General features: G+C 49.8%; 3 protein-coding genes across 11 annotated transcripts; 2 read left to right on the top strand and 1 right to left on the bottom strand.

Annotated features, from left to right (window-relative positions):
* Positions 1-719: 719 nt before the first annotated feature.
* ARHGEF39 (Rho guanine nucleotide exchange factor 39) lies at positions 720-10,126 on the top strand. 6 transcript variants are annotated; one of them, XR_012038279.1, is made up of 11 exons: positions 721-901; positions 1,096-1,190; positions 1,449-1,569; positions 1,808-1,926; positions 2,485-2,555; positions 2,750-2,878; positions 3,071-3,300; positions 3,552-3,640; positions 3,813-3,866; positions 6,312-6,438; positions 9,988-10,126. XR_012038279.1 is itself a non-coding variant. In XM_072841909.1 (10 exons), the coding sequence occupies exons 1-9, from the start codon at positions 764-766 to the stop codon at positions 3,826-3,828; spliced, it is 1,005 nt and encodes a 334-aa protein (XP_072698010.1). In that variant the 5' UTR covers positions 720-763; the 3' UTR covers positions 3,829-3,866; positions 6,312-7,486. The 6 variants fall into 6 exon arrangements, 5 of the variants coding, with proteins under 5 accessions (XP_072698010.1, XP_072698007.1, XP_072698008.1 ...); XM_072841909.1 differs by lacking the exon at positions 9,988-10,126 and having other exon boundaries at positions 720-901; positions 3,816-3,866; positions 6,312-7,486; XM_072841906.1 differs by lacking the exon at positions 9,988-10,126 and having other exon boundaries at positions 6,312-7,486.
* CCDC107 (coiled-coil domain containing 107) lies at positions 4,474-6,911 on the bottom strand. 4 transcript variants are annotated; one of them, XM_072841912.1, is made up of 6 exons: positions 6,743-6,911; positions 6,502-6,653; positions 5,189-5,249; positions 5,005-5,095; positions 4,799-4,923; positions 4,474-4,717 (listed from the first exon to the last, which is right to left on the bottom strand). In XM_072841912.1, the coding sequence occupies exons 1-6, from the start codon at positions 6,846-6,848 to the stop codon at positions 4,512-4,514; spliced, it is 741 nt and encodes a 246-aa protein (XP_072698013.1). In that variant the 5' UTR covers positions 6,849-6,911; the 3' UTR covers positions 4,474-4,511. The 4 variants fall into 4 exon arrangements, with proteins under 4 accessions (XP_072698013.1, XP_072698012.1, XP_072698014.1 ...); XM_072841911.1 differs by having other exon boundaries at positions 5,189-5,252; positions 6,743-6,910; XM_072841913.1 differs by having other exon boundaries at positions 4,799-4,911; positions 5,189-5,252; positions 6,743-6,910.
* On the top strand, positions 10,044-11,703 carry SIT1 (signaling threshold regulating transmembrane adaptor 1). Its single transcript, XM_072841920.1, has 5 exons — positions 10,044-10,183; positions 10,298-10,433; positions 10,520-10,578; positions 10,696-10,757; positions 10,848-11,703. Exons 1-5 carry the CDS (start codon positions 10,129-10,131, stop codon positions 11,079-11,081), a joined length of 546 nt encoding a protein of 181 aa, XP_072698021.1. The 5' UTR covers positions 10,044-10,128; the 3' UTR covers positions 11,082-11,703.
* Positions 11,704-22,916: the final 11,213 nt, after the last annotated feature.

Below are 22,916 nucleotides of genomic sequence, written 5' to 3'. Positions count from 1 at the left end.
GACTTCTCATACATACTGACAAAATGGCACTGCCAATTTACCCTCCAGGACTACTACCAATTTTTCGAAAGACCTAAGGAGGATCAGGTCCGTTTATCTTTGGGTAGCACAGACTAATCGACTCCAAGCTTTAGCCTTTGACCAGAATTACAGCAATTCCAACCCCCCCCCCCCCCACGTTAGTTATTGACGTTTGCTGACCAGATGCTAATTGGCTGTCAGGTTTGGGATCAGTATGAAAAGAGAAAACGGCTTAGTAACGTAAAACCTATTGACTTCTGTCTGAGGGCCAAAATATTTCAAACCTTGTGACTTGTGAGGTTTCCTAGTAGTGAAAGCAGTGGGGACAATTGTGCCCCAGAGTTTGGCGCTGGCCCAGGACAAAATACATACCATAATGATTGACCCCTTCCTAATTTTACACCTGGGACACTGAGGCCCCCTGGTGTCTGCACTCCCAAATCTCCTGACTCGAGGTCCAGACGGCTGCCCCAACTTCGCTCCACGCCACAGGGGGACTTAACCCCTCCTGCCCCGCTCGACGTTGCCTGAGCCGGCCTCGCGCCCCGACAGCGCCGCCCTGGCGGCGGGGCGAGGCCTTAACGGCGGAGACTCGGTGCGGGTCGGCGGGCCCCCGCGCACGCTCCGGCCTGCGTTCAGCCTCCCGGCGCCAGGGGGCGCACTCCTCCCGCCGGCCCCGCCCCCGGAGCGGTTGGGATTTGAATCTCCGGCGGGCCGCGGCCGGAAGCCTGGTCAGCTGGGCATGGAGACGTCGGGCGCCGGCGGACGGTGCCCGGTGCAAGAGCAGCGTGCCCGCTGGGAGCGGAAGCGCACCTGCACTGCCCGGGAGCTGCTGCAGACCGAGCGGCGCTACCAGGAACAGCTGGGGCTGGTGGCCACGGTGCGGCGGCGCTCGCCCTCCCGTATGGGGCGGGGACCCCAGGGGACGGGAGGGTCTCTGCGAGGTCGGGGACCGCGCCGCGCGGGCCTGGGGCTGTCCGCCAGCACGGAGAGCGCGCAGGCGTTCCGCAGTTCCTGGCGGCGCGGCGTCCGCGCTCTCCCTGCAGCCTGGGTAGCGGCGTTCTCCTCCTGCAGTACTTCGTGGGGATTCTGAGAGCCAAGGGCACCCTGCGAGCGGCCGAGCGCCACGCCCTGTTTGGGCCCTGGGAGCTCATTTACGGCGCCAGCCAGTGAGTAGAAGGGGCGCGGGGTCAGGGGAGGCAGGGCCCTGCTCTCTGGCGGTGCTCGAGCTTGGAGTGGGGGGACCCAGACTCCTGTGCGGAGCCTGCCAGTTACCTCACCTGTGGTCTTGGCCCAGTGCCTTCACCTGCCTCAGTTTTCATCTGTAAAATGGGGGTAATAGCACTACCTTCAGGGCAAGGTTATGAGAATTAAATGAGCTGGTGCTTGGGTAGTTGTTGGACCGGTCTTTGTCCTCACCCACGCAGAGACCTGCTTCCCTACCTTGAAGGAGGGCACTGGGGACAGGGGCTGGAAAGCTTCTGCCCTCACCTTGAGCTCTACACCCAGTTCGCTGCCAACGCAGAGAAGTCGCGGACCACCCTGCAGGTAACCTGGAGATAATCTCGAGTGCTTCCCCTCTTGCCCTGCGCATTGCCCCTTCCTCTAGTGATCCACACTTCATACTGTTGCCACATGCATAGCACCCTGTGGGTCCCCCCCTCATCTGTGCTGAGTTCACTGTCGGGGTTCTCTCAAGAGCACACAGCTTACAGAGGGCTGAGCATGTGTACACAGAGAGTGGCTTCTCTCTCTGTGGCTGCCAACCCTTTCCCCGTCACTCCAGGAGCAACTAAAGAAGAACAAACGTTTCCGGAGGTTTGTGCGACTTCAGGAAGGCCGCCCTGAGTTTGGGAGCCTTCGTCTTCAGGACCTGCTCCCTCTGCCTCTGCAGAGACTCCAGCAGTGAGTAAACTCACCTGGCCTCAGCCAGCTTCTCTTTTCTGAGTCTATAGGATTGCCACTCTCAGCTTTGTGGGGTTTACGGCTTCTGTCCCATTGCCTCTCTCCTGGGACAAACTGCTCCTAAAAAGCCTCTTGCAAGGTTAAGTGTGAACCCACTGGAGTAGCTGGGGTCTGTAGCCTCAGGCCCTTAGCTAGGAATGTCGAACTCTGCATTGCAGTGAGGGGGGGGGGGCAGTAATAGAGCTAGTGACAAGCACGGTGCGTGGGAGAGTTTGTTGAGATGAGAGATCCGCCTAGCTTAGGTTTCTGTTGGGGGGGGGGGGGATGTTAAGGAGCCTGCAGTCAGGTTGCTGACTCTGCAGTGTGGGGTGGAAGAGGGCCATGTGGTGTGAGCCCAAGTTCTGAGTCTCAGATGAAAGAGGAGGGGGACACAATCAGAAGCAGAGCCTTCCTGGCTTTGCAACTGAAGTATGTGTGGGGAGCGTTCTGTATGTCAGGCGGAGGGAATGCTGCCCAGCTCTGCTTTCCGCTTGTGGACTTCCAGCGGTCTAATTCCAGGTATGAGAATCTTGTCATGGCTTTGGCTGAAAATACAGTTCCCAGCAGCCCTGACCACCAGCAGCTCACACGTACGTTCTCGCTCCCTGAAACACTGAGGAGAGGCTGCCTCCCCTGCGTCCCTTTTTGAATCTGACCTCCAGCAAGGTCTGGTGTGTCTCTGTCTTCCACCCTCACCCTGGTCCCCTCCAGAATAGCCTGTCACCACCCTCAGTCAGCCAAAGTCCAAGCTGTGCTGGGAGGGAGGCGGGGGATGTTGTTCCAGGGGCTGCCCGGCTGATAAGTGAGACTGCCCAGAGAGTCCACAGCATTGGTCAGAGACAGAGGAATGACCAGCACCTCCGGCGCATTCAGGCTTTGCTCAGCGGCCGCCAGGCAAAAGGGCTCACCTCAGGTAGTCTGCACACTCTCCTCCTCTCCCCCTGCCCCCTCACCCCCACCCCGTCCTCAAACTGCTCTTTTCGGGCCCTCCTTTTTCTCTATTGCCAGCACATGCGCCCCATTTCCTCAGCCTCCCCTTCCTTCTGTTCCCGTGGCTCCTGGTCCTGGAGCTGCCCCAGAATAACAGCTCTCCCACCCCCCCCAGGTCGCTGGTTCCTGCGCCAGGGCTGGCTGTTGGTAGTGCCTCCCCGTGGGGAGCCTCGGCCCCGAATGTTCTTCCTCTTCTCTGATGTGCTCCTCATGGCCAAACCTCGACCCCCACTGCACCTGCTGCAGAGTGGCACCTTTGCCTGCCGTGCCCTCTATCCCATGGCCCAGTGTCAACTCCACAGGGTCTTTGGCCACTCAGGAGGCCCCTGTGGTGGACTGCTCAGTGTGAGTCATAGGTGGGAGCCCTAGGTAAGGTAGGAGAGGCTCAAAATAGATCTCAAATGCCTGTGTACCCATGTATCTCCTTGGCCTCCTTCAGAGGAACTAAGCCACCTGCACTGAGATAGCAGGGGGCCTGGGGTTTGTTCCTGCCTAATTCTCACATCAGCCCTGAATTCCCTCCATGGAAACAGCAAGGGCTTCAGCTTTAGCCTGGACCTTTCTGAGCCATGCACTAAGAGGTGATTTCTTCCTAGCTGTCCTTTCCCCACGAGAAGCTACTGCTTATGTGCACTGACCAGGAGGAACTGTTGCACTGGCACCACAGTTTGACTTTGGCCATCAGGTGAGTTCCCTCAGGAAGAATGCTGTGAAGAGGCCCGTGGGTGAGAAGGGAGCAGTTTAATCCTGTCTCAGGTGTTACATCTGCTGGGCCACTCCACCCCCAATACCAGAGGTGATTTTGTCTGAGTAGAGTGCTCTTGCCAGTGCCTAAACGGACTGTCTTCTCTCCACAGCAGTCAGAAGAACTAGAAGAATCTTAAAATTCCAGAACCCAGGATACTTGAGGGGTAGGTCAAAGTCAAGAGTACAGAGAAATCTCCACCACTAACTAAACGAAACAGATCCTTCATGGTGTTGAGAAGGGTCATTTCATGTTTGCCTGGGAGCAAGCCATGGCAGCCCATGTGACCAGCCCCTGAGAATCAGGAAACTGAGTCTGACCCCGCGGAAGCTCTGCTGAACCAGCCCCTCCAACACAGATGAGGGGATTCAGGACTGGTCACCTCGGTGCTGGCTCTATGGCTGATTGTTTATCAAGACTGCACCTTTGTAAACGTGGATGTTTTTATGTTATATGCATTTTCTATAATTTATTTTTCCATTGGATTTTAGTAAAATGTTTTTTTTTTTTCTTCCCCTTTTTGGAAAGGCTTTTCTGTCTCAGCTCTACGATATGAGGAGAGGTTTTTGTGCCCTGAAGGCTGGCATGATGGTGGCCTCAGGAGTACAAGGAAAAGAGCTGGAGCTCCCTCTATCTCTCAGCTCTCACACTGGAAGGTGGCCTCTTTTTATCCTAATAAGGGAAGCTTTTCAAGAAGGCCCAGTTGTTCTTGGGCACCTAGTATGGGTGTGTGTATGACCAGTTGGAATGAAAAAGCACACAGGACTATCCAGTCACAAGAACAGACTCTGTTTTACTAAACCTCCAGCTGTCATTTCTCCTTGGCGGGGGCTGTGCCTGCAGTCCTTCCCACAGCCTTGCTGCATCTTCTCCTTAGCCCCTGCTCCACTTCCCAGGGAGTAGCTAGATTTCTTGTCTCTGTGCTCCAGTTTAAGGGCTCCTCCCAGGCCTGACTGTCACCAGCCTCCTCCTCCTCCTCCTCTATACATGAGTCCTCAGGAAAGGGCATGCTGGCCTCTGTGACGGGAAAGATCAGGGATATTCCTATCTCAGAGACAGTCTCTACCCCCACCCGACTCTCTCCTCCCAACCCTTTACCTGGTTCTGGAACGTCCACACCCTTGTTTGGCTTGCTCTCTTGTAACAGCTGGTGGATGGTCTGAAGCTTCATGTTCAGAAGCTCCTGCTGGGCTCCAGCCAGGGTAGTCACACTGTAGAAATACCTACTCAGCAGCTACCTAATCTCTGTCCCCCACTCTTCCACCTATCACAAGTTCCCCTGGCCACAGGGTCATTGCTCTTACCGCTCAAAAAGGGGGTCCAGCTGGGCCATCAGATTGTTCAGGTGCTGCTCTGTCTGGGCCAGCTGTTGTGTCAGCTGGGCCAGCTGTTGCTCTGGGGGTGAAGGAGAAAAGGAGAGCAATGGTTATTTATACCTTCTGCTGCCCCCCTGACCCCCTACCAAACACAGACTTGTGCAAAACCTACCTGACTGCAATGATTCCTTCTTGCCTGCCTCCTCTTGGAGAACTGCAGCCTCATCTTTCCCCTGCTGTAGAAAGAGAGGGCTAGACTGCAACAAGCTTCCCCATCACCTCAGTCTCCAAGCCAGTGAGAGGGGGAGGAGGAGAATTTCAATTAGAGAAAGCTATGGAGTTTTTACTTCAGAGAATCAAAATTACATCTAGTCTAGCTCCTCACCTGGGACCTGAAGCAACATGTCACTATGCCCCACATATATGGTCATTCAGTCTAATGAAATACTCCCAGGAATGAGCAGCTCTCCAGTTTGATAAAGCTCTGGCTGTTGGTTTGTATACAAAGCCAAAATTTTTCCTTTGTACACCTTCCATGTTGCCTTCCAAAGATCTTTTCAACGTGATAGCCACTCAGGAATTTGAAGATGATAGTCCTTGCTCACTCCCCTTCTCCATGTCTCCTCTGGTTTAATATTACCAATTTTATTCAGTGAGTGCTCATTTGACATGGTTTTCTCTGGTCAAAGCAATGCCTGTTCCTTGCATTGACTGGGGAAGTGGGTTGTCACCATACACAAGTGAACTTTATTATTCAACTACTAAACCGCTAAATTAAGTTTCTTCCAGATAGTATGGGGGTCCACAAATAGAGTTTATTATCGATTCTCTTTAAACTTCACCATCAAATCTAGTCCCTCATCCTAACTTGTCAAGTCTATTTGGAATCATGATTAGCTCTCCCTTTTAATTTCATATCTCCAAATTGGTTCAGCCTTGTGTTTCCCAATGCAAATAAGTAGTCGGGCCAGGGTTGAAGACAGCCGTGGAAGGTATCACTTTCCATTTCAATCATTTCGATACACTAAAATGTACTGTCAGTTTGTATCTCAAGGCCTCCTTTCTAAGAACATAAGACAGGTGCCTTGAATACTGTGGCCATAGCAATCAACAGTGTATCAAGACTGGAATCTTACCAGGAGCCACACTTATGTAACACGGACACTTACTTGCCGGGTTTAAGTCCCAGCCCTACCAGTTACTACTAGGTCTGCGTGAGTCATTTGAGCAAATGACTTAACTTCTTCATTGGACTGTTGGGAGCATTAAATGTGGTGGTCATTATTTGTTGACAGTTTACCAACGGCTCTTCACAGCTGCTACCTCGCTGGATGCTCAAAATAACCCCCTAGTGTTGGAGAGTCAAGAACTACTACGGTCTTCGTTTTTACAGACCGACGGAAGAGATGTGTCTTGTTCACGGTACCATAGCGCCCCCATGGGAGATTGAGGCCCGGGGCATCCCCACCCCTGGTCGTCCCGCACCTGCAAACACTTGTACAGCACAAAAGCCACGACAGCTGCGGTGTACAGCGCCCCCAAAGGCAGAGCTCCCGCCCTGGCCCGTTCGCGCTGGTCCTTGGGCGGCGACGGCCGCCGCGGTTCCTTGGCCTCCGGGCCGACCTGGGCGGGGTCCCCTGCGGAGGACGGCAGAGGCGGGTCAGCAGAGCTGGGGCCTGGGACCCTGGGGCAGTCCTAGCCTCCCTCCAGCAGCCCTCGCTGATACCTGGCTGTGCCCGGAGGTCGGGGCTGGGGCGGTCTCCGAGGACCCCGGGCAGTGCCGACACAAGTAGCAGCCCCAGCAAACCCGCGAGCCAGAACGAGCCCGCCATGGCGGACCACAGAATGAAGGCCCCGGCGGCGCCAAGGTTGGCCGGGAGCCCCAGTGCGCATGCGCACGCGGGGCGGCGCGTGGGTCCCGCTCCGGGACGCGCTGGGAGGTCACGCCCATTTGGTGTGTGGGCGGGGCAGCTTATTAGCATAGGACTTGGGCCCAACTTTCTTAAATGAAATCATTTCTTATCTATTTAGGGATCCTATTAGCCAGAATGCTTCTAGCAGCCTATAACCGTATAAAATTGTGCTGGAACACGGATTTGATTTTTCATGTCACTAACCTATTCACCCTAATCAAAAAATGGGTACTCTCTTGGACCTTAAAAGTGCAGCACATGCACCGGCTCCCGCAGCGCGTGCTGAAGGCCTGTTTCCTAGGCTACAGACGGAGGACTTGTTCCTTATTTGCGCCTAGGGGAAAGTCCCCGGACCCTTGGCAGAGAGTGCCGCGTGCGCGTGCACGCTGACTTTCCCTGCTTTGCACTGTAACGTCCGCCAAGAAGCGATCCGTTTGCCGCGGGGAGCCGAGCGGCGTGTGGCGGGGCGTCGTCCGTCAACTCTATCTAGTTACGCAGGCAGCGCGCCTGGTGCGCGCCAACCACACGGGGCTCATTCTCAGCGCGGCTCATTTTTAGCGAAGGCCGTCGGGCCCGTGTGCGGCTCCTGCGTAGCCGTTCGGAACATGAAGTGCAGTCAGTCCTTCCCATGCCCGTATGCGGACTAATTCACCGCTGAACTCCTCTCTCGTGGCTTAACACACTTTATCCTTTTTTTTCAGTTCCCTCTTCCAACAATGGCTTCCTCTTCCCCACCCTCTCCAATCCGCAAATGCCTGTAGTAGCCACCATTCATTGCGTAGCATGGCACACAGTAGAATACGGACTGGTATCTGAATCTAGAATACTGGACTGGCCTAGAATCTTGCTCCAGTACTCGAAAGCTAAATGACTTTGGGCAACTTACTTAATTTTTCTGTTTGCCTCAGTTTCCACTTTGAGAAATGGAGGTAATGATAATATGAATGTCCCTCAGAGCTGTTATGATTAAGTGGGATAATACAAATAAGGTGCTTAGAATCATGCCTACCTACTAGTGATTTTTACCTTGGGGCACTTGAATTTTTAACTCTCTTAAGCACCTTCCACTTTTTTTTTTTTTTTTTTTTTTTAGCACCTTCCACTTCTATTTCCTTTCTGTACAGTTAACGTCTACACACCCTTCAGATCTCAGGGGTTTCCTTTTTCAGAGCCCTTAACTTCTAATTTATTCATTGGTGCAGCTTTGTACTTTCTTTAAACCACCATCATATGTCAATTTTATATCAATAAAACTGGGGGAAAATCCACTTCAGTCCATTCCAGTTAATTAAAAATCAATTAATCCATTAAGATTCATTATAAAAAGAAAACATCACTAAACTGTAAATTGCAGGGGAGCAGGGGCCATATTTCTTTTATCATTTTATTGCTACAGCTTAGCACAGCACCTGGCGCTTGTTGAATGAACTACAACCCCACGGGTAAATGTGATTAAGCTTTTTTTTTTTTTTTTTTTTTTAAACAAAAAAGATTTTATTTATTTATTTGAAAGAGAGAGAGCACAAGTGGTGGGGAGGACAGAGAGAAGCAGACTGCCCACTGAGGGACCTAGAAGATCATGAGCTGAGCTGAAGGCACTTAACTGATTGAACCACCCAGGTGCCTCCCCTAATTAAGCTCTTTTAAGGAATAAGGAAACAAAGGTTCAGGAAGGTTAAGTAAGTTCATCCAGTAAAAGGCAAGCCAGAGATTCCAAGGTTTTTCTGTCTCCCTATCAGGTGCTTCATTAGCACCCTACTCCCCAGCTCTACCTTTCATCACCAGGACTTCTCCAGGCAAACCGGGAGCGTTTCCCTGTGTTCCATGCTGCCTTTTAATTCTGGGACACACAGGGTCATCTTTCTAATTAGATCAAGGAAAGAAGCCATTTCCCACTCACATCTATCTCCAGAGCTTTGCACATTAGCAAGCAATCAGCAAATGTGACTTAAATGAACGAGGTACATGTGCACTAAATAAATGAATGAAATGGGAGTGTATCTTCTTGTTCTTCCAGAAATGGAGGGGGCAGGGCAGGGAGGAGAGACCCACACTCAGGGGAGTTGTCATAGTCTAGCCGACTCTCTAGAGGCAGCCTGGTTGCAGAGCAGTGTAGTCCAAACTTTGACCCTAAGCCAGTTGGCACAGTCAACATAAAGGAGAGGGTTCGGGCCAGGTATAATAGGATAAATGACTCTCAACTGACTGCTGCCTTTAGGGAATTTGGGTCCACTATTGTCAGATAGTGGTCTAAGGAACTTGAAATCCTTCTTCCACATCCATAGCAGCCCATGTGATTGGGCTGTATCTGGGTAGGGCTCACTCCACTCCCTGAAGTGAACAAATGGCTCAGCTTCCCAGGATATACTGGGGTAGAGTTTTCTTTAATTCAACTAACTTTTGAGATCGGCATTGCTTAGGGACAGTTTGGATGAAGTGGGTTGGGAGGGGGAAATCTAAACTCCTCTATCCTCTAAATTCTTTTTTTTTTTTTAAGATTTATTTATTTTTATTTATGATAGAGAGAAAGAGGCAGAGACACAGGAGGAGGGAGAAGCAGGCTCCATGCAGAGCCTGACGCAGGACTTGATCCTGGGACTCCAGGATCGCGCCCTGGGCCAAAGGCAGGCGCCAAACCGCTGAGCCACCCAGGGATCCCCTCCCCTAAATTCTTATACCAGTAATAATAAAAATGATAATGGTCATCTTATCCCCTACAGTCAACCTTAGAGCATGGAGGGATCCCCGTTCCATTCCCCTTTGTAGCATGCTAAGTGAGGAATACATTCTCTCATGGTCTCAGAGTCCTAAGGCCTGGCTTCCTTGTCTCGTTGGTCCTGCCTCATGCTATTTTATCTTCTGGGAGTCTTCATGGGCTCACCTGCACAGTAGCACCATAATCTCAGGCCAGCCTGTCTCTTCTCTGGCCAAAGAAGGTGTAGGGCCAACGAGGGGTGGGCGGAACTCAGGAGATGCTGGGTGGCGCAGGTGCAGGCACAGGGCGGTGTCTTTGTTCTTTCACTCATCCCTCCCCTCCCCCTTCCTCCCCGGAAACCAGTGACTCTGCCACCACCAGTATTGGGGATGCTGAGCTGTGGGGGCCAAGCCCAAGGAGGGGTGAGAATAAAGGGGCCTGCAGCGGCTATCAGGCCATAAACCAGGCTGACGTCTCAGCACAGGGCTTGAAGACTCACCTCCCATGTCAGCAGTCATGAGCAGAAGTGACAACTACACTTCAGATCTGCTAGTGCCTGGTGAGCTGGGCGGGGCAGGGGGAGGAGGAGGGGTCATATGTTCCCATGTCCCACCTGCTAGGACCTGGAGGGTTGGGCTGGGCAGTAACACCCTCCATCCTCTGGTGTCCACAGGAATCCCCTCCGTGGCCCAGGCCTGGGGACTGTGGGCCCTCTTAGCGGTTGTGTCGCTGCTGCTTCTCATCTCGCTGGCTGCGCACTTGTTCCGATGGACTAGTGGCCAGGGCAGAAGCCATCCAAAGCAGGAACGGTGAGTAGGGGACAACGGAGAGAGGTGATCGAAGAGTTCCCCCTTATGAAGACGTCCCCACCCATCCCGTCATCTCTCTCTTGCAGCTCTGGAGGATCTGTGGAAGAGGTCCCCCTATATGGGAACCTGCCTTATCTTCAGACTGGTAGGAAGCTGGCAGAGGGGAGGGGCACAGAGGCCACGCACGTCCTGGGTGGGTGGGATGAGGGATTGCAAGAGGAGGAACCAGAAGTGACCAGATTAGTACTGTTCCCTATCCCAGGTCGGCTGTCTCAAGAACCAGGGCCAGACCAACAGGATCCAACTCCTAGAGGCCCCGCCATGGTGAGTCAGTTGTGGCTGAGAAGAGGGGAGGGAAGGAAGTGGGGGCTTTTCCAAAGGTCCAGGGAACTTCTAACAGCCTTCAATCTCCAGGCTGCGGAGGAAGTGATGTGCTATACCAGCCTTCAGTTGCGGCCGTCTCAGGGCCACATCCCCAGCCCTGGAACCCCTATCAAGTACTCAGAGGTGGTACTGGATTCTGAGCCAAAGCCCCAGGCCTCAGGCCCAGAGCCGGAGCTCTACGCGTCAGTGTGTGCCCAGACCCGCAGAGCACGGGCTTCCTTCCCAGACCAGGCCTATGCCAACAGCCAGCCTGCACCCAGCTGACATGAAGGGCCTAGCAGAATGAGATGAGCCTCGCCCAGCCTCCGGTGTGGCAGGGGTTACTGCTACCCTGTCCCCAGCGTAACTGTCTCCCAACCACCCCCCCAAAGACAGGTAACCGTTGCCCAGTCACAGGAGGTAATGTTCCCCAACCTCCCCTTCTGAACTGTGAGGGAGACATCTCAGGGGAATAAGTAGATCCCCAGTTTCTTGGGAATGGAGGAAACAAAGGCAGTGGCTCCCTCTCCATCTCTCTCTCTCTTTTTTCCTATCTATTCCTCTAAGGTCTCAAGCTCCCAGGTTTTTCACTTCCTCCTCCTTGTGGCTTTTAACTAGATCCTTTCTGCTCTCGCTCCCTTAAAGTACCCCTAACAATTCAGTGCCCCTTCAGATATAGGAAGTGGGCAGTGATGGAGGAGGTAACAACAGCCCCAGAGCACAAGGTGGGGTGGGGAGGAGGGGGTGCTCCATGAGAGCCCACAGTCTGGAGGGATCCTGAAACCTAGCGACCTGAGGAACCCAAGCCTGGCTTATTTGAGAACTCTGGCTGGCGAATACCAATCCATGCCCTGCTGCCTCTGTTGTGTCCCCATGTTTTCAAATAAAACTTCTCAGAAAGTGTTTAGATTTTTATCTAGAGGGCTCCAGATCTGCAACAGACTCTACAGACTCTCTCTGGTAGGGGTGTGAGCTTTGCTCTCTGCACAGAGCACTTCTGGGGGCGTCTAGCTGGGGAAGATGGACCAAGAAGTCTGTGCCATGAAAACTGCCAGGCTGGGTGCTAGGGGTGGAGGCTGGAGCCCGGCTCAAGCTGTACTTGCTGCTGCTGGAATATCGTTAGCATTTGCACTCAGAGCCACCCGCTCCCATCACCTGGAGCCTGCAAGCTTACCAGCCCGACCTACTACTCTCCCCATGGCCTCTATGCCTGTGCTGCCACCAGCCGGAACCTCAAGCTTGCACCACCTCCCCCTAGGGCTTCTGTAGAGGCAAGTCTGGCTTAGCAGACCTTTCTGAGGTTTCAGGGGCAGAAGACAGCGGAAGCCAGGCTTCTACTGCCGAATTTCTCTCCTTCCTACTCACCGTCCCAGAGAAAACCAGAGTCGGACACAATGCTCTCGAGCCCGGCCTGGTGTTCGCAGGGAGAAAGCGGACCCTTTGCACACAGAGAATAACCTGAATGCCCCGGGGTTTCCGGACCTCTGTGGACCCCAACCTGGGCCTCCCCCAGAAGAGGCCCCGGTCGCGGTAAAGAACAGGCAGCTGAGGCTGTGTGGGAGGGAAGGTGGCTTTGGGGGCGGCACCGGATGCGGGGAACCACTGGCAGCGGGATGTGGGGTTCTGAGGATTGCCAGTTGGAAGACCACTCATGTGTCCGCGGCCTGGGGGATGTGAGAGGGCCAGACTCCGAAAGAGAAGGGGTCTGGGGTCCCGCCAACCCAGTGGGACGGGCCGGAAATTGCAGCCGAGGCCTCAAACGTCACGAACGCAGGCCTTCCACTCCGCCTTCACACCCGCTCTCCCAGGCTGCGAGGATCTCGGCTCGTTCAGGATCAACACCCCCCCCCCCGCCCCGCCCCAGCACCCCCGCCTGGCACCACGCGGGCTTGCCACAACTCCTGCGCATGCGTAAAGCTGCCCGGTCCGTGGCATGCTGGGAAATGTAGTCCTGTAAGTTTCCCCGCTCGCTTGCCCGGGGAATCTGCCCCGCCCCACGACTCCGCGGAGCCGGGACCCTGCGGTTCCCTGAACAGCGCCTCCTGGTTCGCGGAATGTAGCGGGTTCGCTCCGTCTGGAGCTGGGTGCAGTTTGAACCTTATTTTCCATCCGGTCCGCGAAGCCTGTTATCTTTTACTTTCCTTCTTCCCTACAGCGTTTTGATTTATCTCACTGTCTTACTTGTCTGTCTCCGAGGCTCGTGCCCTAGCCGGGGCCTTCTGGACTGAAGGCCGGGATCGTGGCAACTTCCTAACTGACCCCTGCGTCTAGGAAAAAAATAAATTGGGGCAGCCAGATCCACCTCAGACATCTTCCGAGGACCCCCTTGCCTCATCTCTCCAGCTGGTCAACTTGTTTCCAAATACCTGGCAATTCTTTTCCTTTCTGTATCTCCAGGGTTGCTTTCCTTAGTGGCCTCCATTCCCTGACTGGTGTAAGATTCCAGCCATAAGGATGCCCTGCCCAAGGGTGGATCACTAGGGGAAGCCACCAGAACCCGGTGAAGCCCCAGCTTTTCCCCTCTTCCTGAGATCCCAGATGGGAAGATAGGGGATAAGCCAAGACCCGAAGAGGAAGGGTCTCTGGGACGGTCAAATGTTCAGTGATAGGAAGTTCTTAAGGATTACTTGTAGGTGGGGAGGGGCCTAGGAAGCCGTCCAGCCAAGACCCCTCCATCTTCGGCCTTGCTCTGTACTCTGTCAAGAGGAGTCTAAACTTCCAAGCTTGTTTAGGCTATAAGGAGGGAAACAGCCGGGACATGGAGAGAGACCAAATCTTAATGATTTTATTCGAAACTTGGATCCAGACATGCCCAGAGCTAGATTTGCCTCCTGAAATTTTTGGTTATGTAAGCTAATACCTTTACTTTTTTGCTTAAGTCATTCTAAGTTAGATTTTTCTATGTCTTGCAACCACGAGTTCTGACTAATTCTGTGGGGGAGGGATCCCTGGGTGGCTCCGCGGTTTAGGACTTGCCTTCGGCCCAGGACATGATGCTGGAGTCCTGGGATCGAGTCCCGCATCAGGCTCCCTGCATGGAGCCTGCTTCTCCTTCTGACTGTGTCTCTGCCTCTCTCTCTCTGTCTCTCATGAATAAATAAAATCTTAAAAAAAAAAAATCTGTGGGGGAAAGACCAGCACACCAGGGCCAGTGGAAGATGCTGAACCTTTGAGATCTTCCCTTATTGCTCAACTCTTCCACCAGCCACCCTCCTCTAACTTAAATGCACTATTATGCCATTTGTACAGTGTTCCTGCTTGGTGTGTGCCTCTAGCCAGGCTTTTACATTTCTAGAATTCTATAGCTGGGAGGAGGCGGAAAGATCTGGCCCAAACTTATATCCACTGGAGGAGCCACCCTACGATCTTCTTCTTGAACATTTCCAGGAATAGGCAGCTCACTACTTTAGCAAGCGCTCATTTCCAATCTTTCTTTTTGAGAGAGTTTTTTTTTTTTTTTTTTTTGAGAGAGAGCTTTTTAAATTTGGAGCCAAAATCTCCCTCCCCGTTACTTTTGTCATCAGTTCTGCCTCTGAGCTACAATCATATAATTACCCTTTTCCCTCCTGTACATGACAGCCCTGATAGATGGCCTAAGTCTTTTTTTCCCCCTTCCAGGGAAAAGCTTTCTGGAGTTCCTTTTACAGACCTTATTTGCAGCCTACTCATTGTTCCCACTGTTTTTCTTGAGCAGAGTCTTTCTTAAAGTGTGATGCTAAGAAGTGAATATATTACTGGCAGCAAACAGTGGAGAGCCCCTCTCATCATTGGACACCAAGTCTATGGGGCTTTGTTTGTAAGGAATACACTTATTTAGCCTTGCCTAAGTGAAGGGATGTTTATTGTTAGGACACCTGGGGCAGGTAGGAAGCCAAATGGAATAGGGATCACCCAAACAGTGGCTATGGTACGACTGGGCCTCTGCAGACTCTTGCTGAATTTGGGATCTACAATCACAACATTGCTGGGGACCTTGGTAACAGGAGTATGTGGGTCTCCCCATTCCTGCTCCTCCTGTCCTATGACTCTCTGACAGGTTTTCTGTTTATTTATTCCCAATTTTTTCCTACTTTGCTAATTTGCTTCCTTCTCCTCTACTGTAAAGTCTCAACTTCTGGTTTCTGTTTCCTCACAACTGCTTCATATTTTCTTCTCTGTCTCATGACCTCAGTTAAATGTTTAATTATAGGAATAGTGTGAGCATATGTTTAAAAAAATTAAATAGAACTGAAAGCTATACAATAGTGGTTCTCCACCAGAAGTGACTTTGCCTTCCAGGAAACATTTGGCAATGTGCAGAGACATGCTTGGTTGTCACAGCTGGGGAGTGTGTGCTATTGATGTATAGTGGGTAGTGGCCAGGCATGCTGCTGAATGTCCTACAACACACAGGCCAGCAGCCACTCACCATACAGAGTTTCTGCCCCCAAAAGTTAAAGGTGCTGAGGTTGAGAAATCCTAGTATGGGGGGAAAAAGTAAAAGGCTATCTCTCCACCCCATTCCTACTTCCACTTGTAGTTCCCAGAGGCACCTACTGTCTTCTGTTTTTAAATCTTCTGGTGATTATCGCTGTGTCTGTCAATAATATTGAGACTACTTAGAGCAAGGGGAGTCTGGGTATATGGAAAGCCTAGTAAGGGACGCCTGGATGGCTCAGCGTTCGAGCGTCTCCCTTCGGCTCAGGGCATGATCCTGAGTCCAGGGATTGAGTCCCACATCGGGCTCCCTGTGAGGAGCCTGCTTCTCCCTCTGTCTGTGTCTCTCATGAGTAAATAAAATCTTAAAATTAAATTAAATTAAATTAAATTAAATTAAATTAAAAATAAAATAAAATCTTGGGATCCCTGGGTGGCGCAGCGGTTTAGCGCCTGCCTTTGGCCCAGGGCGCGATCCTGGAGACCCGGGATCGAATCCCACGTCGGGCTCCCGGTGCATGGAGCCTGCTTCTCCCTCTGCCTATGTCTCTGCCTCTCTCTCTCTCTCTCTCTCTGTGACTATCATAAATAAAAAAAAAAAAATTAAAAAAAATAAAAATAAAAATAAAATAAAATCTTAAATAAAAAAAAGAAGCCTAATGAAACTCTCCCTTCTACAACCCCTCTGACAACTCCCAGCTATAGAGGACAAACTTTAAATGGGCTGTGGTAAGTTCCTGGCAGAAAGAATTTCCTGCAGACAAGTGTCTGGAGAACAGCCTCAGAGCCAAGAAAAAGGACCTTCAGGAAGGCAGCAGGTCCCAGAAACCGCCGGCTTCCCAGGAACAATCAATGGCTCTGCTGAGTCTCTCCAGCTCTCTAAAACACTAGCAGGTGGATTGAATTTCTCAGCCTTCTCAGCCTTCAAGGCCAGGAAAACGCAGACAAATCAGAGGGCGGACAGACCTGCTGGAGGAAACAAATGCATCTCTGAGTGAATGAGAGCCTGGGGGAGGTAATGTGTGAAGGTCAAACACAAAAGATTTCCCTGAACTAGAAACTGTGATATCAGAACTAAAAATTTACATACATCAAGCAAAAAAAAGGATGGTCAATGCTGAAACCCCACAAGAGGTCCAGAAAATTAAACAGATGAAATATCTCAAAACATGTAACAAAGATATGGAGATGCAAATTATGTGGTGAAAGACGGGAGACTGAAACAGACTCAGGAGATTTAGCTGGCAAATTTGAGGAGTTCCAGGAGAAAAGCAATAGGAGAGGAGATATTATAATTAAATAATAACATGAGATGTCCCTGAGCTGAAAAAAGACTTAGCCCTATACTTGGTTAAAATTCCTGAACTCTAAGGATAGGAGGCATGTTACACATTTCCAGACAAAAAGGAGAGTTGTTCTTATTGCAACCCTCGAAGTCAATTGAGACAGCAAAACTGAACATTAGGTAATGAAAGAAAAGGCCTGCAACCAGGACCTAACAAAGGGGGAAAGAAAGGTGAAAATTTACAAAAATCACTCATTGTCTCATGTGAGAAATTATTTGAAGAAGAGACTCTTAACGAAACAACAAATGAATTAGAACAGACTTCAAGATAGGGGAAGCTCAAGGGAAGAGGAAAGAAAACAGTGAAGTGTAACGAACCATGATCTATATATTTATATCTATATTTCTATATATTTATACATGTCACATAAATGCTAAATACTCTTGAAACAAAAGGAATATGTGAGGGAAATTCTAATAAGGGCTAAGTTATCTCAGTAGAACTCTGAAATCAGGCAGTGAGGGAAAGTGAGTGTTCCAAGATCTGAAGATCTGAGGGGGGAGGAGGAGGAGGAGGAGAAGGAGGTGGAGGAGGAGGAGGAGAGAGGTAGTGAAAGTAATCTAAAGGCCATATCTTAGATGGTGGGGAGGAAGTAGAAGATAAGTAGAGTATGATGGAAATAGTTCTAGAACAATCATATGCATCTATTTAAGAGAACAGGACAAGGGATGGCAACTATTAATAGAATGACAAACTCCAAATTAACAAGGAGAAAATGGGATGAATGGCTATTCATTCAATCCAGCAAAGGTAAAGAAAAGAAGAGTTCACAACAATGTTTACACATTTAAAAACAAGTAAGATGGAAATAAATCAAATACATCACTTACTATAATAAATATGAGTGGGGACGCCTGGGTGGCTCAGCGGTTGAGCGTCTGCCTTTGGCTCAGGGTGTGATCCCAGGTCCAGGGATCGAGTCCCACATTGGGCTTCCAATGAGGAACCTGCTTCTCCCTCTGTTTATGTCTCTGCCTCTCTCTTTGTCTCTCAAGAATAAATAAAATCTTAAAAAAAATATGAGTGGACTGAATTATTCCATTAAAAGACTCTGTGACTTTGTTATAAATCAAATTCTGGTCAATACTACTTAGAAGAAATATACTTAAAGCAAAGTGGTCAAGAAAGATTCAAAATAAAGACATGGGAAAGGAGTACCAGAGAGATCAACAGGAAGCCACTTCTTTCTGTAATACTAGTATCCGACGAGGGGAATTTAAGTTGCCGGCTAGAAGTGGTGTGAAGATTGCTTGCAAAGGGTTAGAAGGGAACTTTCGGGGTGATGGGAATCTTCTGTATCTTGATTGTGGTAGTGGTTATGTGACTGAATACATTTATCAAAACTCATAGGATTGTACACTTAAAATTTATAAAATTTATTGCATGTAAATTACAATATTATAAAGCTGGTTTTATTTTATTTTTATTTTTATTTTTTTTATAAAGCTGGTTTTAAAAGAGAACAACAACAAAAAAAATAAAAGAGAACAACATTATAGTATTTACAAAATGTAAACACTGAATGAAAAAATAGTGTAAGACTGGATACCCTCTTAATTACCCTGTATCTCTGAAATGCTATAAGATAGCAAGCTTAAAGAGAGAGAGAGAGAGAGAGAGAGAGAGAGAGAGAATAAGGGGAGTATTTAGTTCAATAAATTATAAAAAGAGTAAGAAACCAAAATTAATCAGGAAATATTAAAAGCTGACATGAATGAAATGGAGAACAAACTTTTTGTTTTGTTTATACTAAAAAGCATAAATTTTAAAAAGTTCTTTAAAAGGGCTAATAAAGGGGCACCTGGGCACCTGTGTGGCTCAGTGGGTTAAGAATCTGCCTTCAGCTTGGGTCATGATCTCAGGGTCCTGGGATCAAGCGCAGCACCGCACCTGGGATTGGGATTGAACCCTGCATGGCAGGGAACCTGCTTCTCCTTCCTCTGCTACTCTGCCGCTGCCCCGCTAGTGCTCACTCTCAAATAAATAAGTAAAATCTTTTTTTTAAATTTTTATTTATTTATGATAGTCACACAGAGAGAGAGAGGCAGAGACATAGGCAGAGGGAGAAGCAGGCTCCATGCGCCGGGAGCCCGACGCGGGACTCGGTCCCGGGTCTCCAGGATCGTGCCCTGGGTCAAAGGCAGGCGCCAAACCGCTGCGCCACCCAGGGATCCCCCAAGTAAAATCTTTTTAAAATTTTAAAAATAAAAGGGCTAATAAAGTAGACAAATCTCTTATAAGCACAGAGAAAAAAAGAGTAAAAAAGGCAAGATTAGTTCCGAGAAACAAAACATTAAAAAAAGTATATAAATGTGCAACTTAAAATTTCTCATCAACTAACTTGAAAATTTAGAGGAGGGATGCGGGACGCCTGGATGGCTCAGTGGTTGAGCATTTGCCTTGGGCCTAGGACGTGATTCCAGGGTCTGGGGATCAAGTCCCACATCGGGCTCCCTGCATAGAGCCTGCTTCTCCCTCTGCCTATGTCTCTGCCTCTCTCTCTATGTCTCTCATGAATAAATAAATAAAATCTTTAAAAAAGAAAAGAATATTTAGAGGAAATGGATACATTTCAAGAAAATTGTAAATGACCAAAACTGGCCCAAGAGAAAGAAGAAAGCTTGAATAGCTCAACCTACCTTAGAAAAGATTAGAATAAGAAGGTGATTATAGACCTATTTCTGGAAAGACTGCATTCAAAGGGGACCAGAACTAAGATTTATCTATTCTTACTTTTTTTTGAAAGAGAGAAAAAGAGAAAGAGAGAGAACAAGCAGGGGGAAGGGGCAGAGGGAGAGAGAGAAGCAGACTCCTCACTGAGCAGGGAGTCTGAAATGGGGCTCAATCCCAGGACCCTGAGTATGATCTGAGCTAAAGTCAGATGCTTAACTAAACCAACCACCCAGACACCCAAGTTTTGTTTATTCTTAAATAATGATAATTTCTATGCCATTTAATCTAGTCAAAACTACAGGAAAAGAAGAAAAGCTCCCATATTTAATATTTAGAGCCAGCAAAATTTAATACAATTCCTAATAAAAATTCTAAGTAAAAATGAAAAAGAGGAAAACTGCTGGAATATAATAAAGACTTTTTACTAAAACCTAACAGCAAATATTGTCCTCAATGGTGAAATACTAAAACCACTTCCATTAAAATAAACATTTAGACAGAGATGCTTGCTATTATTCTTATTATTCAATACCTCTTGGACGTTTTACCAAATGCAATAAGTCCTTAGCCACATTCACATTTTTGTCAAGTAAAAGAACATATCCACGGGTTCTAGGGATTCAAGTGTGAACATTTAGGAGAGGCCATTATCCTGCCTGCCATGATCTGTCTATGGATTAGAGCCTCCTGGCACCGGTGGATTAAAGTTACGGAGATGGATATAACCTGACTTTCAGGGTCTCAGGAGACTTCTTTTACTTTTAGATGTGAGCTGGATTTCACCAAAGTTTTTACAGATGAGCCCCTTTCCACACAGCAAATTCTTTTCTAGTGCCCTCATAGCTGGGCTCCCTCCTCTTGTCTACTTTTCCAACCCAGAGCCCTGTAATAATACACAGCGCAGAGGCCAAGAGAGAGCAAGGTGTGGGTTTTGGTGTCTGTCCTGTAGATGCTCACATGCTCTAATGGTTACAGAAAAGCTGAAATGCACAGCACTGGCCCCTTGGCTCTAAAAAGCCAGCAGGCTCTCCTGACATTTGGGCAGGTGAGGCCCAGCCTAAGTTACAGGCGTCCTTCGTGATGTCCAGTCTTGAAAGGTAATGTGAATGTCAATTTTGCAAAGACCGCATGTGACACACATGGGGAAGAAGGATCCCGCTCTCACATCCTATTCAGAAAAGAAGGCACTGGAAAGGAAAGCAGAGTGTCATAGGGCATGTGTAACCATCACCAAAAGAGCTAAGGAGGAAGGAGACACAGGCCAGGTCTTCTTAATGCACCCATGCCATTGTGGAAATGCAGTCTAACTCACTCAGGTTGCATTTGGATGCCCTACCTTCTAAAGCCTTTCCAAGGGCCCATTTAGCCAGCATATCCATTGATTCTTTTTTTTTTCTTTTGGTTTTATTTATTATTTTTGAGCACATACTGAAAACTTGGTTTGGCATTTTATCTGCTATCCAGGCCATGTTCACTTGTGTATTGGTTCTGAAAACAAGGGCATTATCTACAGTTTACTGAATTTCTGCAAATACTCCTGCAACAGGTCTACATAGGTGCTGCCCTGGCCCCCGTACCCCACTCCAAGTACCCTGACTGACCCTGCACCCCTGCCCCCAGCTGCTCTATAGGCTCCCACTCAGTCTCACAGGCCCCTGAGGCCCCCAGGGAGCCACCAACACGCACCATGGTCTGTTCTCTGGAGGAAGCCCTGATAGGATGACTGGGGGAGGGGACCCGGTTGTTGGAAACTTTAATTAAGCAAGGACGGTTAATAGCTGCAGGGTCACCTTAGGAAATGGTGAGCCTGAGAAAATAAATACATCTATCATCTGTCCCCATGGCCTTTTAAGACTTTTCTACAAACGGCTCATCATTCCTTGCCATGGAAAAAGATAACAGCCATCATGGGCACCCTTCAGCCCCCAGAATTCTCTGAGCTTCATCCTCCCAGCAGGTCTTGCCATAGATTCTCACCTCACACACACACACCTCCACAGATGGCCAAATCCAAGGATGCATGCTCACACGTGCACACTCACACACATGTACACCTGCCTATTCTCAGGTGACAACTGTACTTTTCTACTGCACTAGATCCTTTTTCTGGGAAGGCTGGGTGGTGCTGTCGAGTAGAGCTCTCAGGAGCCCCACGGGGCCCTGATGGCACCCCTCTACACACCACTAGTCCTACACCACAGCTGCTAGCATGTGGTGAGGACCTCTTTCTCCTTCCTTCTTCCTCCCCACAGGTGCAATGTGTGAAGAGGTTCTGCGGGGGCAGATGCCACCCACAGCAAGGGGTTTTTTTTCCCACCTACGTATCATGTCTTGTCTCAGCCTCTTTCCACCGGTGGAAGCAAGCCCTTCTGGAGTCATAGCTTGGTAAGAGAATGTTAGGGAGCACCTCTGAACCACTGCTCAACAGTCCTCCCTCCTCCTCCCTTCTGTCAGCCAGGCCTTCACCAGCCACGAGGGCCTCCTAGCCCTGACTCTTCTCCCACAAATACCCCCTTTGCCCTCGGGGCTGGGTGTAAGGGCACAATGTTAAGGCTTTATAAGGAAAGAACTTTACTAGGAAAGTAAAAAAAATAAAACAACCAAATCCAGACCAAGAAAATATCAAAGCCTCAAATCCAGTGTCTGTGTGCTCAGCACCCAGCCCTGTTGTTTCCTTGCCTCCATTCTGTCTAAGCAGCTGCTGCCCTCTCATCCCCACCCAACTCCTTTGTTCACCTGCCCCCCGGGTCCCCACAAGGGTGCATAAGGGGTCAGTGCTGCAGGCTTTTCCAAAGGTGCATGAGCTAGGGGCTGTCCCTCATCCTTACCCCCAGCCCGGGCCTATCCCCAAGCCTGTGCCTCCTGGACTCAGCTCACTGCATCTAGCTCAGATGTTGGGACACAGGATGCCCTGAGTCCAGCATGGGGTAGGATGGGATGAGGAAGGGACTGACTGGCCAACGGTGTGATGGGTAGGGAACAAGGGTGGACAAGGCCAGGGAAAGGCTGTGAAGAGGGAATCTAGGGGAGTTTGTAGAAGAGAAACTGTGTGGTCCTAGCTCCTCTGCATCCTCCAAAGGCCTGCCACATTCTCAGGAAGGGCTTTGGAGTGAGAGCCTCCCTATGTGTGAGATCCTTAGCAGCTCTGCAGGACAACAGCAGGAGTGGGAGGGTCTCCCCCGCCCACCAGCCTCCAAACTGATAGGGAAATGAGCTCCACCAAATCGAGGGCCCCTTTCTGGGAACCCATACCTGCTGGGAACCCCAGGATGATGAGGAGCAAGGGCTCCACACTAGGACCCCTCCAATATGATGTGGAGGCTGGAGCTCCACTCTGCAGCAATGACTGGGGAGATCCTCTGGGTTTAGTCAGGCACCAAAGAGCTCTGACAACACATAGATAAGCCCATGGACAGAGCAGCATAGGGCAAATCAGGGTAGATGACCAGGAGGACAAGTATTTAGAGCCCAGCGCTGCCAAAGCGGGTCTGGGGTGCATGAAGGGGGAGCACAGGCAGGACACAGGGATGGGCCTGAATAGTGATCCAGTGACACCTCCATGCTGCAACCCCATGTTCTGGACTTCAGTTTCCCATCCCCTGTCCCTCTGGCAGAGGCTCAAGGATGCCATATGCTTCATTGAACCCATCTGTGTCTGACACTTGCTGACATCTTCCTCTTTTGC

This window comes from Canis lupus, chromosome 10, assembly GCF_048164855.1.
Source record: "Canis lupus baileyi chromosome 10, mCanLup2.hap1, whole genome shotgun sequence".
Taxonomy (NCBI): Eukaryota; Metazoa; Chordata; class Mammalia; order Carnivora; family Canidae; genus Canis; species Canis lupus.
This window is presented reverse-complemented; position numbering and strand designations above follow the sequence as displayed.